This window comes from Lissotriton helveticus, chromosome 3_1, assembly GCF_964261635.1.
Source record: "Lissotriton helveticus chromosome 3_1, aLisHel1.1, whole genome shotgun sequence".
Taxonomy (NCBI): Eukaryota; Metazoa; Chordata; class Amphibia; order Caudata; family Salamandridae; genus Lissotriton; species Lissotriton helveticus.
The window spans coordinates 758,699,089-758,720,204 of NC_136061.1; the positions used below are offsets into that span (position 1 = coordinate 758,699,089).

Sequence of the window (21,116 nt, forward strand, 5' to 3'; positions counted from 1 at the left end):
ACATTATAAATCAAAATATAACAAAAGGAAACTTTAAAACGAATGGTAAATTTGAAGTAATTTGAAAATCCTAATCTAAACATTAAATTGTTATCCTAAGCTTGATTCACGGGAGCAGAGCCAGTACAGCAAACGGGATCTAGTTTGGACTGTTGCAAGCCTCAAATAAAGCCTGCATTAGGAGCAAAAAAGGCAAAGTGATTATTATAATAGAGTTTAGCACATCACCTTGTCTTTTATAAATGAAACCAAATATTGAAAATCTTCAACCTTCCATTCAAATTAATCGTTTGATTTTTCTCTGTGTTTTGTTATGAATCAAATAAACTTTCTTAATTTGTGTATTAGTTTGGTGAATACTTGTTTTTGTATTGTTCTGCATTGTTTTGAGCTTCAAATCAGAGATATTGCTTAAGCTGGAATCTTCGACTTCCAGTAGTGCTTCAGTGGGGCCCCAGAAGTGAAAAGAACCGCCACATCACTGCACTATGAATAGTAAATGGATCATTCCACATTGTGTCAAGTGGAAAGGGCTAACTGTGCAGTGCCCTTGGCCAATGCAAGTAAATGTTGGAAAGCTGGTACAATTGTTACCTAGTAAAGCACTTTCGTTTGTTCAATAGTAAAGAATAAGAATTTGAGACGATATGTGATATGGGAGTGCATGCATGTATCTGTGTATGTAGAAATATCAAGGCACAAAAGATTTATCAGTCCTCTTCGTTTTATATACAGTTTGATAATGTAAAATTAAGAAAAAGGTTGGTAAATGTAAGTGGTGATAAAAGAAAATAAGCTTTGTTGTGCAGCTACTTGAGATTTAAAGTAATCCCTATGCACAGAATGGTGATGGAAAGATTGCACTTCACCCCCACATACTCATCAAAATACTCTGTTTAGCTTTTTTTTAATAGAAGTGTGGAGAAGCTGATAGTGAAGTAGGAATTTGCCTGAACACCAAGTGAAAATGGCCTTTTGGGTGCCGTTTTATTCTCTGTTAAATTATCTGAAGAGATCAAATTCTAGACATAAGTTCAGAATGGTAACAAAAATAATGGATGAAAATTTAACAAAAATGAAACAGCTAAGTAGAAATGGGTCAGGGTAATAAAAAGAGAAAGGTATAACTAAAAAGGCGGGAAGAATAGGAAGATGTAATTAGGTGGCATGGGTGGCATCACACCCTGTTTTCCCCTTAAAATAAAATCTTGCAAAAAAAGGTATAAAATGGGAAAAATAAAAAAAAAGCTCAAGGCGTGTGGTGGAACACTACTTTACTTTGGCTGAGGTAGAGGAACCCTTCACCTAGGCCAAAAGAGTAGAGAGGTATTCCCGGGTGTGGATATGTTCTCCCAAATCAAATGGTATCCCAACCAGTAAAATTAAAGCTCTGCGCTAAACTCTCGTGGCGTCAACCTCTCGGGCGCGGGAAAGGAAGCAATTCTTTTTTGTTAAATAACTCTCAAACACCGTAGTAGTCCTCAATCTGAAGAGTTAGGGAAATACCCCCTTCTTTTGAACATCCAGGGAGGAAACCTCTATTTGCCCTGAAGAAAGCCCGGGACCAAAGTGGCCATTTTTTTTTTTCAGAACAAATTTTATTAGGTTTTAGCAGTTGACAGAATAGAAAGGAAACACTGCTTCCATGGAAGCAGGAAGACAGTGAGCTTATAAGTGCAATTATAATCAAAGTATTCAATCAACGTTCCCCTGAACCCCCCTCCCCGTAAACCAGCCCAGCACCCACCCCCCACCCCGCACGGTGTTTACATTGTCCAGAACAGGAGCGTAGGCATCTCAATAATAGCATGTGGTTCAGTTCATTCGGGGGCAGTGTGAATAAGGTCAATATCAGAGGCCCGAGTTGCCGGGGGATCAAGTAGCAGGCCCCTATAGTCCGCCCATTTCTTCCAGATCCGATAGTGCTTCTTGGGGCAGCCCCTGGCCTCAAAGATTGGGCGTTCCAGACCCATGTTGAAGTCCATGCCTCGCTTCCACACCCCTACCAGCGGAGCCCTGGGGGCTTTCCAAGCTTGGGCTATGTCCCTCTTGGCCACCGTGAGACCCAAAAGAAGCAGGTGTCGTTTGTATCTATTACCCCCAACTTGTTCCATAACATGAAGGAGACCCAGTTTTGGTGTGCGGGGGAGTTCCCATGCTAGAACTTCCTCAAGGCAGTCCCACACGCCAGTCCAAAAACTTTGAAGCCGTACACATTTCCATACCGTATGTAAGAAGGATCCTATCGCACTGCCACACCTCAGACACTCCGGGGAGGCTATCAGCCCCGCCTTCCACAGGCGCTCCCTCGTATAGTACGCCCTATGTAGGTACTTAAACTGGATAAAGCGCAGGCGCACCGCTATCGCTGCTCCCCTAGGGGCCTCCAGGGCTTCCCTCCAGTCTTCCTCCTCTAGCTCCCCCAGCTCATCCTCCCAGACCGCCCGCAGTTTAGCAAGTGAGGGGGAACAATGGGTCACCAACGTTTGGTATATAGTCGAAATTTTCTTTGTTTCCAATTCCCCCATAAATATCTTCGCTTCTAAAGGGCTAAATTCTGGTAGGGACGTTATGTCTGCAATTGCGGGGGCCAGAGCGTGTCGGAGCTGCAGATATCTAAAGAATTGGGACTGGGGCATCTCATATTCCTCCCGCAGTGCTTGGAATGATTTGAGGGTCGTGCCCTTCATAACATGGCCCAGCGCCGAGATGCCAATGGCATCCCAGCCTTCGAAGCCCCGCAGTGAGGCCAAGCCTGGCAACCTCCCGTTGTGCCACAGGGGAGTCTCGCTCGTTAATCTATTCCACCACTCCATACGGCGGAAAGCGTCGCGCCACACTCTGAAAACTACCTGGGTGACCATAGGGAGCCTCTTCCGGATAGCCGCCGAGTATAGGATAGTATGGAGCGTGTCCGGGTCCATCATATATCTCTCCAGGGCATAGGTCGGGTCACCTCGATCTCCATACCACCATTCATTAAGGACAAGCAGGTGCGACGCCTGGTAGTAGGACTGGACGTCCGACGTGGCCAGCCCCCCACAGTAGGTCGACAGGAAGCAGGTGCGGAGCGCCACTCTCACCGCTCCCCCAGTCCATAGGAACCGACCCAGGGCGGAATCCACCTGCCGAAACCACTGCGGCTGAACCGGGTATGGGTGATTTTGCAGTTGGTAGAGGATACGGGGCAGGGCCACCATCTTGAAAATGGCCGAACGGCCATAGACATTCAGGGGCATCCTGGACCACGTCTGCATATCCGAGCGAATTCTGTCCCACACCGGCACTATGTTGCGGGACCACGACACTCCCGGTATATCGGTCAGGAAGACGCCCAAGTATTTAAGGCCTCCGGTTGCTTCCTGCAGAGCCGAGGCCCAGGGACCCAAGGGCCCTCCGTCACCCAGGACCCATAGTTTCGACTTCTGTACGTTAAGTCCAAGACCGGACACCTCACCAAAAATACGCATTATGTCCAGGACCCTCGGCCCTGATTTATTAAGGTCTGTGAGGAAGAAAAGCACGTCGTCAGCATAAAGGGCAATCCTGTCAGACGGGCCTCCCACCCATTCCACTCCACGCAATTGGGCATCTATCCTCACCCAAGCCACGAGCGGTTCCATAGCCAAAGCGAACAGGTACGGTGAGAGGGGGCATCCCTGCCGGGTGCCTCGACCAATGGGGAACGAGCCGGAGACCGCCCCCGCAATCCTGACCGCTGCCGTCAGGTCCGTGTACAGCAAGTGAATGTAAGATAGAGGGCCTAGGTTGAGTCGGAGGAGAAGTGCTCGAAGATAAGGCCAGCTAAGGGAGCCCGCCGCCCGCACCGCCTCCATCACCACGTGCGCGCGCCGTATGTTATGTCTCGTCGCTCTATGGGGCATGAAACCTGCCTGGTCTGCATGGATCAGATCCGTGATATACGGGAGGAGGCGGTTCACCAAGGCCTTTGCCAGTATCTTCGCCTCAACGTTCAATAACGAAATCGGGCGATAGGATTCCGGCCTATCATGGGACCTCCCTGGTTTGCAAAATACCACAATTTCGGCATGTCGCCAGTCTGCTGGCAGTCTTCCGCGGTCCCTGGCTACCTCCAAGGCCTTCTTATAGCGCATCCCTAATTGGAGATTAAACATCTTCATATATTCGCACGGGAATCCATTGGGCCCAGGGGCCGTGCCCGCGTTCAGCCCGCCCAGAGCTTCTCCCAGTTCCTCCGCTGACAACGGTAGGTCCAATCGATCCCGGGCCTCATCCGAGAGTGCCCTGGGCGGAAGGTCCGCGAGAAATTTGTCGATCTCCTCCGCTGGGAGGGATTCCCGAGGGGCATACTGTGTCTCGTAGTATCTGGCAAACGTCTGGGCCAGAACCCCGGGGTCCGAGATAGGGTCTCCCACAGCGTCTCGGAGGCCCGGCAAGGGTTGGGCTTGGTATGCATCCTGACACAGCCTATATAGCATCGTGCTAGATTTGTCCCCCCATTGATAGATTCTGCTCTGTGTAGCGAGCCAAGACTGTCGGGCCTCATCCAGCAAGAGGGAGGTGTAGGACCGCTGGAGGTGCAGGAGCTTGGTCACCTCGTCTCCATGCTCTCCCGTCAGGCAGTTCGCCTCTTGACTTCGCACCTGTGCAGCTGCATCCGCCAAAGCCAGCGTGCGGGTCCTACGGTGCGCGGCGCACCACGCGATGTCTACGCCCCGAAGCACCGGTTTCAGGGCCTCCCACAAAGTCATGGCATCTATACTCGGGTCCTCGTTCTCCGCCCAGTAGTGTGCGATTGCCTCCCTCATGTGTGATTGGTAATCATCGCGCTGCAAGTGCCACGTGGAGAGGCGCCAGCGGAAAGGCTGTCGTCGCGCACCCAGGCTCAATGTCAGCGCGGTCGGGGAGTGGTCAGACAGGCCCCTAGGAAGTATGGAAGTAGAGTCGACCCTCCCTATCCAGGGCTGTGGGACAAACAGGTAGTCAAGGCGAGAGAAGGATTTGTGGACCGCAGAGACAAACGTATATTCGCGATTGCATGCATGTTGATATCGCCAGGTGTCCACCTAGCCCATCCCCCGCGCCATTCTGCTCAGCCGTGTAGTAGTATCAGAGAGCTGACCTCCCCCGGGCCTACAGCGATCCAGTCTCCCATCCATCACGTCGTTCCAATCGCCACCCACAACCGTCAATACAAGTGGGACCTCAGTCCACACATCGAACAGTCGTTCAATCAGAGCCTCCTGGAGGGGGGGGTGGAGCATACACACTGCCAAAGACCACTGGCTCACTCCCCAGCTTCCCTTTAACAAATGCGTATCGGCCATGCATATCCAGCCACTGCGTGTCATGTGTGTAAGGGACCCTGCGGTGTATCAGGATAGCGACACCCCTGGACCCCCTTGTGAACCCAGCATGGAACACTTGTTCATATCCATACCTCCGTAAATTAAGGACTTTGGTGCCCATAAGGTGTGTCTCTTGAAGTAGCAAAACATCCGCTTTTTCAGTCTTCCCCAATCGTAAAACCGCACTCCGCTTAATTTTATCTAGCATCCCTCTCACATTCCAACTCAATATACGCAGCGAGGCTCGCAAAAGATTCGCCCCCTGTCCTTCAACCGCCATCTATCGTCCAAAATCTGAGATTTTCGGGCCACCAAGACCACGCACGTACAGATCCCTGCCTCCAAGTTCCCGTAAACACCATGCTAGAACTAGACCCAACTTCCCCCCCCCACCACACCCGGGACCCCAAAACCCCTGATCCCCCCCTTACCCTCCCTCCCGTACCCCAAACTGTACCAACAACCCCCCTCCAACCCCTCACCCCATACCTCAGCAACATTGAAGTACCTGTCGCGGTGCAGGCAATCTCAACCCTCCAACGGGAGGTCCAAGACCCACTACACCAATGGATCCCACCCAACTACCCACCACGTACACAACAACCCCCCACCCAGCACGTGGGAACGAACTCCGGGAGTAGGCCCGCTCTCGTGCGAGCGCCTCCCGACCCACCGCCACCCATGGGTAAGGAATTACGTAGTTCATCTGAAAGTGGCATGTCCATGATCAGTACCATGCCTGCTCCAACCGTCAAGGCACTTCATCAGCCTTAGAGGCCCAAGTCTAGAATCAGTGTTAGTATGAGGATCTCAGGATTTAGAGGGGGAAGAATCGGTCTCCTCCGGCGCCTCGGCTCTCTCGTCTCGGGGAGGCGGGCGCTTCTGGGAGCGCGACCTCCAGTTGCTCTTGCGTGATCTCCTGGGTGTCCTCGGGGGTCTCTCGGCGGTCGACGAATCAGAGTTCCTCCTAGGGGGAGTGTTCACCTTGACCCGCACCGTTTCGTCTGTCCACTCAAACACTTCCTCCGGGGAATTGAAGAACTGGGTGCGGGATTGAAAGACCACCCGCAGGCGTGCCGGGAAGAGTAGAGCATATGGAATCTTGAGCTCTCGCAGACGTGCTTTCGCCGCGGTAAACGACTGTCTCTGCTGTTGGACCAGTTTCGTATAGTCCGGGAACACAAGGATTTTGTGGTTCTCAATCATTAGGGGGTCTTGGGCGCGGGCTTGACGTAGGATGACGTCCCTGTCGTGGTAATTTAGTAGTTTAGCAATCACCGAGTGGGGGCGAGCTCCAGTGGGCGGTTTGGGAAGAAGTGCCCGATGTGCCCGCTCCACCACAAAGCAGCGTGACAGGGAGTCCGTGGGGAGCCATCCCTCCAGCCATTGAGTCAGGAAGGCCTCCATGTTCCCTTTTTCGCAGTTCTCCGGGAAGCCCACGAAGCGCAGGTTGTTTCTTCTGGCTCTTCCTTCCGCATCCTCCACCCGCAGCGCAAGACCCTTCTGGATCCCCTCCATGGCGGCAACTTTCTTCTTGAGAACCACCACGTCGTCCTCAACCTCCGTGATCCTGGATTCTGTTTCGGTGATGCGTGCGACCGCATTGCGGAGGTCCTGTCGGAGCAGGGTCACGTCGGCTCCAACCGCGCCGATTTTCGCGTCCAGCATGTCCCTCGACTGCGTGATCGCCGCCATTAACGCTGCGTTGTCCGGTCCAGTGCTCTGGGGACCGCCAGAGGCCCCCGCACCTCCACTGGGCCCCGCGAACTTGTCCATCGGGCCCTGTTTGGGAGCGTTGCCACCGCCACCCCCTCTCATCATGGCGCGGGCAGAGTAGGATTCTCAGGTCCGGGGAACCAGCAGCCAAGGGCACCACCCACTGGATGTGCGTTCACCGGTGACGAGCACCTTCAAGGTCACCGGGGTAGGTCTCGGCCCGGGAAGTCTCGGAATGCGGAGCACTCCACCTGCGGATCACTTGGAAGTCACTAAGTGCCCAGTGGCCTGAGACAATGCTGGGTCCACACGGCCGAGGCACTCGGCAACAGGGACCACTCACTATGCCCACGTGTCTCGGGGTCACCGGCCGGCCAGCATCTGCGCGAGGGCTGCGGGGGCCTGTCAAGTTCGCTCCCCACACCGCGGACCGACTCGGCCGCCGAGCTGGGGCGCACCGGCCGTCCAGTACCTGCAGGATCACAGTACCAATGAGGAGGGGAGGGGGGGGGAGACCGTCAGGGGAGTCGGTATGGCAGCCGCCTCCCTAATGCTTCGGTATGCCTCGGCCCCCGTGGCTCGAGCCCGCCGCCGAGTGGGGTCTGACACGGTCTCAGGGTGCCCCCTCCCCCACTGGGTCGCACGCCCCACCACCACTCCTCACCCCTCAGTAGTTGGTGCCAGGGCGTCTTCGTCGTCCTCTATATACAGTTGTGCTCTCGCTACTACAGTATTTTAACATACACACAGTACAATGACTGATAATTATTCATAGAGACAGAAGCAGATTCTTTGGTGTTTTCTTGGTTACAGCACGAAGATGTTTATTTTCTCCAGACTCTTGAAATGTCATACAAAGCCAGCCGACACGTGTTTCGTCGTGTGCAGTTGAGTCAACACGACTCTTCAGGGCTGATGATACAAGAATGACATATGCAAATTTACTTATGCAGCTAGTCCAGGTAGCATACTGCAAATGGTGACAAAGTGCAGCCAACATGCAGTAGTGCGGTGCGTCTGGGTTGGCGCATGGTGGTCATTTATAGTGATGAGGCCACATACTTAGGAAGTGTGACTCTCCAGGGCTGTGGGTGGTTGCCCTTAGGTGGCGGTCTATTGCCGTGCAATTTCGTGGCACAGTGCTACAGTGTGTGATAACATGTCACTCAAACACGGTGATCTTGCACTTTAAGGGATCGAGCGGGGGTGGGTCGCGTAAGAAGTGAAAATGGTGGTCTATTGTGCAGGGGTGTTGGTGAAGGTCTCTAGCGGTAGCCGGACGTGGATAAAAAACAAGTTGCTTCTGAGTGATTTGTGCAAGCTAGTGGAGAGTTCCGTTACCGCGCAAGTGAAGTTGTAGTTGACGAAAAGGGGTAAGGCATTGTCTCTCGACATGACGGAATATTTACCTTAAAGCTCAGTATAATCTTGGCGATTATGTCTGGACTGGTATGCAATTTTTAGATCATTATGTCATAGAGAGACTGAAGGAAAGAGAAACAAAAAAAGGAGAAGAATATAATGATTATCAATGGAGAGGAGGAAAAAATCAGGGAACACAATCTAAAAGGGGCCATGGCATCCATTCGGTAAAATAGATGGTTACAAAACACGCGGTTTCCTTACCGATGTTTTGAGTATCAGTGACTAAAAATAGTATCTGTACGTTCTTTACGAGTAGTCACGAAGAAGTTACTAGCTATCAAGCAGTCAGCCTGGTAGTTTGTCAGGAATCTTCCTTTCTGTTTAGGGGCAGTGAAAAGAAGAGAAAGGAGAAAAGCGAAACTCATTGTAATTCCTGACAATTCTAAGCGCGTAGTAGCGCGTTGCTCACAAAGTGCACACTATTGCACATATGCTGTAAGCGAGGGTATAAATAGGCAAAGTACCTGATTATTTTTGTGCGTTAGGTGGAAACCGGGAGGGGATCCTTCTGGTCGCGAGTGCACTGGAAACGGGTGCGTTTCTAGTCAGGCGGTGCGCTATAAATGGAAAGCAAGAGCACGAGTTAGCTCTCAGAGAGTCCGGGTCTGTATGTTAGCAGAACAAACATTTGTGAAGGGTAGCAGATGGCTCAAGAACTGTGAAGCTGCTTACCCGTATTACGGTCTCCCTCCTCTTTAGGTTCCCGGTCGCCGTCTCTCGGTACGGACACGTGACCGAGTGGGAGGGGTCGTTTTATAGAGTATATTAGACATCAAAGACGTCTAGTTGGCAGTCATTTTTGGTGAAAAAGAATCCGCCATCTTGGATTGGTCAAGTAGTGCGGACATAGAATGTATTTGCACCGAGGCATCCACAGTTGATTGACCTCATGGGGAAACATGATAATAACCTTAGAGTACGAAAAAATCGTATCTGTAGCTGGTTATGGTGCGCGAATATCAACGATCTTGGAGTGTTTAAAAAATAAAAGGTAAAAATTGACATTGAAAGGGAATTCGTGTCTCTGTTACACGGAATTAATAAATCAAATGTAAGTCGGCAGAGACGTGTTTCATTTCACCTATCTTACGGAGGTGAAAGTGAAAAGATACGAGAGTGTCCGTTTTACCGTTAATCCTTGTGTCTGTTTGTTTATGGATACTAAGGAGTATAGAAGAACAGAGGGCGCGTCATGAGATTCATCGTAGGTGTACAAATCGCGAGCACTGAGAAATGGGTGCAGTATTGATAGTGAACCTTAGTGATCCAAGTGGTTAGATCTAAGCATGCTCCGTGGCCTGTTGTGTTATATTTGGTGTTCTCAAGTGATTGTGATGGCTCCTAAAGTGACGGTGCCCCCCTGTCACCATATGTTCGTGAGCAACTAGAATTTTTTCACTTAGTACCAAAACAGTTACGATCTCATTTGTTACATGATGTGGAAATTTAACAGACACAAAGAAGATACAAAGAATTATACATCGGTGTAAGTCCAAAACCTTTTTGCATGGTATAACGAATGTTAAGATCATACATTGCAAACAATTTGTGTTAATATTCTTCATTCTGGTGCATAGTCATCATGTCTAGCAGTGTCTGTGTGTGACACTGTGAGTGCCTAGCTGCTCATACATCAGATGGGTTCAGTCGGTTAACCTGAAAGAAGGATCCCCCAGACGGCTGGCTAGTCGCCCAGGAAGAATTGAACCTCAGGGTCATAGTTGAGCCCCCGTTCCACGCATTGTAAACGCATGATCCAGGTAGCCTCCCTACGCCTGAGCTTCAATTCGTCGTCCTCCTCCGTTGGCACTATCGCGCTGGCCGTCCAGGCGCGGGCGGGGTCAGCCCATCCCCCACCACCGCTCCGCAGTCTCTTATCGCCGGAGCGGCACCTTCCGCCGGCGCACCCCGGCTTCCTTGCACTTCCGGTCGGGTGAGCCGGTAATCGAGGTCCCGGCCGCGGCCAGGAAGGAAGGCCTCGTCTCCGCCGTGCCCCCCGGCGGCCGTATCTCACTGGCCCCGGACCGCCGACGCTCCTAAATCACCGTCGGGGGGTCGCCACCAGGGCCGCTCATCACCACTCGGTTTTGGGGGCTGTGTGGTCGGGGCGACGCAGGATATATGGAGAATCGAGATTCGGCGGGACGGAGCTCGTCTAGGCTGCGTCTGCCATGGTTGCCGTCTTGGCCACGCCCCCCAAGTGGCCATTTTTAAGGGCTGAAACATGTTGGCAAGACACTAGGGTCATAGGACCATTATCCCCTGACGACCTCTTTGTATAACATTTTTAACATCCCCTACGCCTCCACTACTAAAGGGATACCTGGAGATTTAGTAGGATTTTTATCTTTAGACCACCTGACCTATCTCTCCTAAGTGCTCCCTGAAACACGGTCAAGCCCTCCCTGACCTTTAGGAGTCAGGGCGAACCCGATGATGAAGCATGACACTGAAGGTTATTTAACAAAATAAGGAATTGCTTCCTTCCCCGCACCTGAGCGGTTGACGCCGACGAGAGTTTAGCGGTGAGCTTTAATTGTACTGTTTGGATTACCTTAAGTAGCTAGCATGTGGTGGAACACCCACATGCATAAATAACGGTTAATCTCAGATTGGATTAGGATTTCCCGAAGAAATTCTTCCCAAATAATTGCAGTTTGATTAAACAAATAGGACCATGAGATTATTACTCTCAAAATGATTAATGCACTTGGGAAAAGGGACCACTCTATGGGGTTCCGATTGGCATCATAGATAGTTCCACCTTTGCTCTTGTTTTTCTATAACGTCAGTTGGAACCCTGCAGAGAAAAACAACTCTTCTATTGGCTCCTATATTCATATTTCTATATGTTCTAATATTTCTTTAATTACATTTCTGTGGTCAAAGTTGTTATAATTAATTGACACCAGAATTCTCCCTTGAAGGTTGTAGTCATGAGTTTCTACTCCGCAGTGAACGTACAAGCAGTGTGTGAATGCAATATGCAAATTGTGATTGAGGCCCACGTTTTTTTAATAGATCAAGAAGGTCCTTCTGGAGTCCCTGCTATTATGTTATACCTTTTCATTTAAGAATATGGAACGTGTTCACATACAACTCCTAGAACTAGTGTTAATCTCTTCCCAAGTCTAGTTTTACTAAGGCTGTTCTGCGCTTTCTCCCTCAGTTTCCATACTGGACAAGGCAAATTCTGTTTTTAACAGTGCTCGGCGGCTGGAAGTTGTCAGAAGCTGCATTGCATACATATTTGAAAATAAAATGTTGGAAACTGAAAAGGTAAGGAATTTGTTGTTGTTTTTTAATAATTATTTAGTGGTTCCAAGTTTCTTCGTTGACAGGTTGTCTCCTAGACAAATTTGTGCCAACATTCCTCAGGAACTAAGGGGCAGACCTCGGATACATTGCTTCTGTGTTTGTTTATTCATCATCTTAGTAATTGTTTATCTCGTACTTCACACCATAAACAATGGTCCTTTTTTTGCGGTTACGTTGAAATTCTTGATTAATTGAAATACCTATGTCTGAGAAGGTGATCTAAATGATGGCTTAATTTCAGGTGTCGTGGGATCCTTTTTGCAGCAGCTGTCTTTCTTGCAGCAAATTATTATGCGTGTCCCACCAGAATCATTGGAATTGTGCAGTAACAGACGACCAATTTAAGCAGCTTGTTTAACTAAATTATGTTGCAAGAAATGACAGATTATATAGCATAATGTGGCAGCATTATTTCAGTATTTTGATATTTTAAAACATGCATTAATGTTGCCAGAGCAAATGTTTAACTCAGTACCAGTTTAAAACCTAGATACATCAAGTGTAATGTCAACGCCGATTCGCGAAACCATGAGGTTTATATGTAATTAATTTTTTTAAACTTTATTTTTCATGGACATCGTACAAAAGAAGCACAGGTACATATTCCTAAATCATTTTGGGGTCAGTGATTGCCACATCATACCGATCTTGTGTCTTGCGCAAATTAATTCAACCAGTTACCAAATAAAAAGAAACATTTGCGATATTAATCGTACATTATGTAAGGGCCCATCTGATTCAATCCGCACCATTGTATAACAAAAACAAAAAAAGGCATCGGCAGAGCAATTCCACTCCCAGAAATCAACATGTAATTGCATGTTACAATGACTTGTATGCATAAGAATCCAGACAGCTGTGAATGTAGGATGACCCAACCCCCTCAGGGGTTATGCCATGTTCTAGTGGGGATTCAGACTCCTGCCTAAGCGTCTCAACATAGGACTTGTAGGGCCCCCAGATATCAAACCATGAGTTGTTTTTTTTGTTAACTTTTGATCCGTTTGAAGTCCAAACAACATTTCTTCAGATTAGATGTTCTAATTATGCAGTTGGTAGTGAATTATGTGGGAAGCACTGTAAATCTTTATGCAGGAAATCCCGTAGCCGTAGAATTGAATAAATTCAGTGGCGCTTACCTGGCCCAATTGATCAACACTAGTGCATTGAAATCCTCCCCTCTGCTGTGCTCTCATTCTTCCGTCTATTCAACAAGCCTCACTCATAAATGTAACGTTAAGAAGCCTCTGAGTCTACTACTTGTCTGAATTTGTTCAAGGTATAAAGACTAAACCAGATGTCGTGAGAAGATTTGGGTCCAGAATCCAAAGGGCAGTAAAACGTTTCCAGTATGGAGAGAAGGAAAGAATGAATCTGTTTGGATTTTTAGATAGTGCTCTGTTTGCAGTGCCAGTGTAGTCTGTAATCCACCACGATGGCGCCCCTGTGTTAAATGATTTTTACCATGTTCACCCTGTAAAAGGCAGCTCAGCACACACCGGCAGGTGTTGTGAGGGTGAACAACCAAAATGTAATGTTCTAAAATGACATTGGGACTCTTCTTGGAACACGAAAAAGCAGCATTAAAGAGGCGTCGACAATATATCAGCGCTTTACCACTGCATGAGCGGTGCAAAACAGTGAGGTTACCACCGTCTGCCCGTGTGAGTCCTTGTTTGTAAGGGGGTTGCTCTCAAGGAGGACAGGTCTCGCATTCATGAACAGCTGCACACCCTCCCGTGTTTTGTTTTAGCATGGGCCACCTTTTTCCTAATATGTTGATACCTCCAGCATAGATCAAAGATCATACTGGATCACACAGCAGTTGTTGTGCAGACAGCACCTGCAGTGTGACTCAGCTAGCACCACATCAGTCCTCTGTTACTCAGAAGGGATAGATTGACTGAGCTTTTTGAAGCCATATATATGCACACTGTCTGATGTTGCACTTGTTTGCCTACATTGCTACAGGTGCCCTAATCCCTCCGATAATTAATGAGTGTCGGTGATACCCAGGGTGCAGCACCACCGGCACTTATTTCAGGAAGCCATCTATGGGGACTCTTGCACTTTCTGTAAGGCCACTGTTTTGATCTGCAAAGCGCCAAGAGGTCTTCAGTCCCTCTTTAATTCTCTCCAATGTCATGGAAACAGAACAAGGATCCCAAAGACATTAATCCTTCTCTTTCTGTGTAGTCTTTGCTGCGTGTCTGCAGACAATATTGGAAATAAATGAAGGACTGTTTTTCACTTTTCCTGAAGAATGTGCCTTGAAACTGAAACCCACCAGAGGTGGGCGTGACCTCCAGCTGATATTGGTGCTGCAGCTGCTGATGAGAAAGTGAGGAAAGGAGGCCCTACCTGCCTGGTTTTGGGGACGGCACTTTGTACCGCTTGAGCACAGATTCCCTTGCAAAACACGACATGCCGCCATGAGGCCATGCTGCCATGCTGCATAACATCAAGCAGGCATGGTCTTAATGTGGATTTATCTTTATCTATTTTAACAGATATTTTCTTAATGTGAATTCAAAATAGAACGTGTTGAGGTATTTAATTCTGAATTACAAAAAGTATAACTCAATAATAACCCAGTACTGATGAACTATTGACACAGTTGTTTAGTGCTTGCAACAGGTGGTGCAATGGTGTATTTTCAAATGGCTTGCCTGTGCTGTTGATTTAGTGTCAGCATAATTTCTTTGGGTCGTGGCAGAAGATTTGTGTTAACATCTATGCTAAATTCGTATTTTTGTTTGATATGTTGTATAAGATACTCCATTGGCACAATTGCTTCGGTACTTCTCCAGAGATTAATAATAGCAAGAATGTACGTTACCTTTGTGGTTCATACCCACATACTTTACACGGTTTCTACGCGTCAAGAGTGAATTTCTTATGCACTATGCACTATGAACCCTGTAGAAGTTCAAGTCAGTTCATTTGTAAAAAGCCAACATTAAAATGTGCTCAGTACACAGAATACTGCCAGTTTATTTAGTTTGTTACTGTTACCAGTGTACTTTGATACTTTTGTGATTCTTGAGAGGCACTGGTAACCACGTGAATGTGGAAGAAATGAAAGCCTAAGAATCGATACTTTAATTGTAGGATTACTTATGGTCTTTTAAAATGAAGGGCTTCTGCTGCGTAAGAGCCCTCGTGCTGGACTGAATAATGAACCTTTGCTCGGTCCTGGAAACAAAAATGTAAATCCTTTGTTTACTCCGAGGGATAAACACAAGCAAATACTTTATAAAAAAAATGTTCGTTGCCTGTGATTAACTGCATGACTTGGTTTTCCTGTCTCCAGACTCTTCCGGCGGCGCTGCGAGCCCTAAAAGGAAAAGCTGCGCGCCAGTGTCTGACGCAAGAGCTGAGGCTGCACGTGCAGCAGAACCGCGCCATTCTGGACCACCGCCAGTTTGACTACATCGTACGGATGATGAACTGCACGTTACAGGTACTGTCCACGTGCCCCTCACTCCCATTGGCTCTCTTAAAGAACGGGACGCACCCTATGCTGATCGATTCACTTGCTGTGTATTCAGTTTGTGGAGTTTCCATCATTTGCACATCTTGAAATCTATATGTTGCCAGAGACTACATTGTTTCTGCCAAGCACATGTGTATGGTATTTGCATTTAAGTAGTTCGAAATGTTAAATCTTCATTCCTTCCTACTTGTGTAGGCGGTCATTTTCCTTCCGTCACACTCATTATACAGGTATATACTATTTCACAAACTACTTTACCAGGACAAGAGTGCATCCAGTGTTCTCTGTCATGTAAATTATTAATAATCATTTATTGACCTGTCTATAGTAATACATGTATGAGCTAGCAATAGTCAAAAACATTCCTTGCAGTAGCCGCTTTAGATCCCTGTGAAAGGTGTTAGAGCATTACATGAGCCGGACACGCGACTAAAAAACGGCACTTTAACTAGGATATAGGTTATGGAAAAATTTGACACCACACAAAAAGAGGTGTCTACCCTACTCATCCCTGCATTGCCACTGGCGTAAGTTCAGTTTCATGCACTGTGTGACACATTCAATGTGTTCTGACCACATTCTATTCTATTGCGTTTATAAATTGCGTCATACCCCTGTCAAGTCATAGGCAGACTTTTAGTGCTAGGCCATGCTTGGTTGGAACTGGAAGAATGTTGATTGTATTGCGGGTTGGCTAAGTGGGACTTGTTTTGGTGTCTATCAGAATTTACCAGATTGATACTGTTATGCGGTTTCAGTCGAATAGCCTCAATGTGAGCTGGAGAGAAGATGAGCAGGGGATGAATACATGTACTTTACATTAATTCATAGTTGTCTGGTTCAAAGGTTGTAAGCAGGGTCTATGTGAGAAGTGTTGTGGTGTCATGCATCTTGCTTGAGTAGTGGAATGCAGTCCATTCTTTGTAAATGTATAGGATTCTTAATGGGTAAAGCGGAACAAATGAGCATGAGACAGCTGCACATCTGAACTTCCATACCTTCTCAGAAGGAGTAACATAATAGTTCTGATTTGCATTTGTACTATCGAGGAACAAGCCACAGGAGTGCACTTATAAGCAGCCATGCTAAATGCACTGTGGAGTCTATCAAGAAGAAACAGATGGTAACTCACAGGTGTGCAGTGGATGCAGGCAGCAAGGGCAAATGCTCTGAAGAGTCCACACAGGAGTAACAGAGAAGCATCCTACAATTGTGCATCAAACTCAGGCTGTCCTGGCAGGGGATCTATATAGTCCACCCAGGGTGAGCAACAATTTACAGAAATCGGCAGGTGGAGTGGTATAGGTACTATCATTAGCTATACCACTCTTTTTTTTGTTGGCAATGATATGCCACTCAAACAAGGTAATATATAGAGCTATATCAAATATACAGGGTGGTCGTTTTGAATGCATTCTGCATTTTGGGAGGTTATAGTACACATGACATCTTGATTCCCTGTCCATCCTTGTGGCTTGTGGCTGTGTTTGATAATCTTCAGGTAATTCAGGACTCCTAACTGTCTGTGTTCCAATTCTGCTTAAATCATTCCACGATGTTTGATATTGTAGACTATAACGCAACAATCAACCAGCACACCTCCGTAGGAATCAATCAATCAATCATAGTACTTGTAAAGCGCGCTACTTACCCGTAAGGGTCTCAAGGCACATAGGGGAGGAGGTGCCGCAACTGCTCGAAGAGCCAGGTCTTGAGGACTCTTCTGAAGGCGAGTAGGTCTTGGGTCTGCCGTAGGTGGGTAGGGAGGGTGTTCCAGGTCTTGGCGGCGAGGTAGGAGAAGGATCTGCCGCCGTAGGTTGTTCGTTGGATGCTGGGGACATCGGCGAGGGCGAGGCTGGCGGAGCGGAGCTGGCGGGTCGGGGTGTAGAAGTTGAGTCTGCTGTTCAGGTAGGCTGGTCCGGCGTTGTGGAGTGCTTTGTGTGCGTGGGTGAGGAGCTTGAAGGTGATCCTCTTGTCGACGGAATTGCAGGACTTATCTCTAATTTTTTCCATACTTTCTGGGAAATTGGAAGCAAAGGATTTGCTCTTCTGTCCCTACTGCTCCAACTATTGTCCGTTCACTTGTGTGTGGTGTTTGGAAGGGATCCTCCCTTTCTCCTGTCTTAGTCAACAGCAGCGCCTTGCACTTTTGATAATTTTGGATTCACCTTTTCCACTCATGCTGATGACATGCAAATAATTCTGCACCCGGACAAGACTGTCTCAAACTCTGCTCACACTTTGGTGATTGTTTTGTGCCTTCCATTGCTTAAACTGAAGCAACGTGTTTACTTTAAAGAGCAATGAGATTAAGGATTTGCTGGTGGAGTATGATGAATTGCTGAAGAATTTCGAGATTCAGCTTTGTAGATGATTACTTTAGGAAGCACCTCTGCCCGCTATTCGCAGAGTTGGTCAAAAATGTGAGAAAATAAATTTATTTGCTAAAGCTTTGTCTCCACACATCAGCACAGTTGTGGTCTTGTTTGGAATAGTCTTGCCTTTCTGGCTTGCATATACTTGTCTAAAATACGTTCACCTCTACCAGATTAAGATATGACAATGTACTAGATCTCAGCATTCATCACGTCTGATGTGTAAACTCCAGACAATTCAAAACCGGGCTGACAGACCAAGGTATGCGGTAAACTCCACTTGTTACCCATTTCTTTGCACATTTCTATTGAAGATTGTTTTTTCGCCCAGTACTTTTTTAGAGTCTTGGTTTGGCAGCACATATGTCAATTAGACCTTTGGTTTACAATTATCATAGCGTGAGTTTTCGAGCAGTTTCTTTCAGCCATTGACATGAGACGACACAAGTCACATCTTGGCTCAGCCAGGTGGATTATTCATCTCTTCCCGAATGGTGCAGGCTATTTGGGTATATCTATCAATCCTCACTTGAGACCTTGCATTGAACTTGGATCTCATCAAAATTCTTTATTCAGATTGTATTCAAATCCATAAAAGCACAATAAAACAGTTTAAACCCACATAATAAATGCACATACATTTGGTTTAAATAAAACCAATGACACAGTACAAGATATAACAATAATAGCAGCATAATCACAAATTCCTTCTGTACATATTTTTAAAAAATCACCTCCTGTTCAGAACACATTTAGGTAAAAAGGGCTGTTATCAGAGTATTGAGGATTCTAAAGTGCAAAAAGGAGAACTCCCCCTATACATAATGCAATTAAGTGCTATCAAGAAAACAAAACATGCGGGCAATCATTTGCCGTCACCATATTCAGTGCAATTGTCTTCAAAGCGTAGACAGTCTGGATGTGACAGTGATTTACGTCTTCGAATGGCCTTCTTTATCTAAGCTAAAACTGCACAACATATTTTGATGCTTGTCAGAATTTAAAAAAAAGTTAAAGGCCTCTTGATAATAAATAAGGCCCCCAGTCAAATAGAGGGGGCGTAGTGTGCATTGCACTTCATGAGGGACTACTTTAAAACTACAGCTCTCTCTATCCACTCCTTCTGGCTCCCTCCTATTTGCTTTAATCTAACATGCTAATGCTGCATGTGTTAGCATGTTAAACCCAGGCGTATCAACTTTGCGAGCACTTGATTCATTAGGTGCCACATTTTTGGAATGTTATATTGAACTTAATATTCTCACATTGTCCCTTCACTCAACATCAAAATTGCTCTCGATATGTTTCTTAGGTGAGAACTTCTTTAGCAGGTGTCATACTTTCTCTATGTTAACACCAAAAGATTTGATAACTCCTCTCACCAGGATTTTAAGAGAGCCCTTAAACTCGATCTGCTCTGAAGGGATTCTGCTTGAACTTTTTTTATGTCCTAAGTTTTTCATGCTTTTTCGGGCACATGTGCTTTGTGCATTTTACAAACTCTCATGTAAATACTTAGTTTCTCCTCTTGCCAATAGTCAAACTCCTCTTTGCAGAGAAAACTCCGAGGGCAGACCCTCCTCAGGCAGAAACATCCCCGATCTCCTATTGGAGAACGGAGGACTGCAGATTCCTAATGGGTTGCTTGGTACACCAGGCACGCTCACGTTTGCCCGTGAAGGCCCGCTAGAAGTTTCTTAAATAACAACTTGTACTATTAAAGCAGTTGGCTTCTTCAGCAAATTAGTAAATCGTCCAGGCAGTCTGGCAAAAACACTGTTCGGGCGTTCAGAATTACTATAATATTCTTTGTATTTTCTTGAATTCAGCATTCTGATGCAGCCTTTGAGGTGTCTTAGTGCCTAGTTACATGTGATGTGTCCGCTTTGCATTGGTATTGCTGGTTGTGGAAATACCAATGCCTTTGGGTATTAGAATTTGTAAGATTTGGGAATACTGGGCCATTATGAGTGGTTCACTCATAAATGAGGAATAAGTGAGGTAATCAGGATTTCCATCTGATTACTGTGTATTTCCCCGATAAAGGGCCTTTTTAGGTCGCAGCATTGCTAAGGACATTTTGGGGGCTTTCAGTAAGTTGACCTAGGAATGCATTCCGCTCGTTAATTACCATTCTTTCTCTTTGCAGGCTTTATGTGCTTTAGGCTTTCCAGGTTCAGATCGTCCCTCCTGTTACCTGAACTGTGTTTACTGTACTCTTCCACAGCTGCGGCCGGCAGTGGGAGTAAATGCAGGGCAGTGACGTGGGGAGGGGCGGGGTAGTAATGTATGGATTACGGAGTTTTACAGGTAAGTAAACATTTAAATAAATAAAACGAATTTCGTTGCGTGCACTGCATCACATTTTGGGATGCAGTGTACTCGACGAAATTCGTTTTATTTATTTATATGTTTACTTACCTGTAAAACTCCGTAATCCATACATTACTACCCCCCCACCCTTCCCCTCCCCCTCCCCACGTCACCGCCCTGCAGTTACACCTACTACCGGCCGTGGCTGCTCTTCCACAATCTCGCTTTCCGTGAACAAATATGTTGTTCTTCCAGGAAGCTTGGTGTTAATTGTCTTTCTCTGTCTTCAAAGTGAAACAAGCATTTACAATGCAACGGTCCCGCCTTTGCAAAAGTTAGAGCTATTGGCATTGTAAATGACAGCATTTTTATTTATGTGTTGCTTTTGGAAACAGATAAATAAATGGCATTGTCATTTACAATGCCAATAGCTTAATCTCTCGCAAATGCCACACACAAACACACAGACCCACACACAGAGGTCCACACACAGACACAGAGCCTCACACACAGACAGAGCCCCGCACACAGCCTCCCCATACACACACACAGATGCACATACACAGAGCCACACCCACACACAGAGAGCCACACACACACACACACACACACAGAGCCACACACATAGCCACACACACACAGAGACACACACACACACACACAGAGCCCCACACACACACACAGAGCCCCACACACACACAGAGCCACACACACAGTGCCACGCACACAGAGAAAGCCCCACACACACAGAGAGAGCCCCACACACACAGAGAGAGCCACACACACACACAGAGCCACACACACACATACAGAGCCACACACACACTTAGAGCCACAAACAGAGCCACACATACACACACAGAGCCACACACACACACACACAGAGCCACACAGTACCGTACAGGCCTATTTCTCCTGTTGGTTGTCAGACCTGGCTAGCTACTCTCTCGCTATCCTCCATGCAGGCAAAGGATGCAAACCGCAGTTCCATTGTACCAGCAGCAATAGATCTAGCAAAAATACTATCCAGTTTTTCACAGATTGTACCAATGTTATTGTTAACGTTTACAAACAAATGTGCACAAAATACTATGCACGGTCGCTCTCTACAATTTGTCTGAATGAGTTTTCTGAAAATACTAA

General features: G+C 47.0%; 1 protein-coding gene across 5 annotated transcripts in view; it reads left to right on the forward strand.

Annotated features, from left to right (window-relative positions):
* The window catches only part of SBF2 (SET binding factor 2), a 2,295,537-nt gene that overhangs the window by 1,213,506 nt on the left and 1,060,915 nt on the right, over positions 1-21,116 (forward strand). For all 5 annotated transcript variants that reach the window (XM_078680952.1, XM_078680953.1, XM_078680956.1 and 2 more), the window contains 2 exons: positions 11,641-11,750; positions 15,103-15,252. In XM_078680952.1, coding sequence (XP_078537078.1) covers positions 11,641-11,750; positions 15,103-15,252 — 260 coding nt within the window. The remainder of the gene's footprint in view (positions 1-11,640; positions 11,751-15,102; positions 15,253-21,116) is intronic.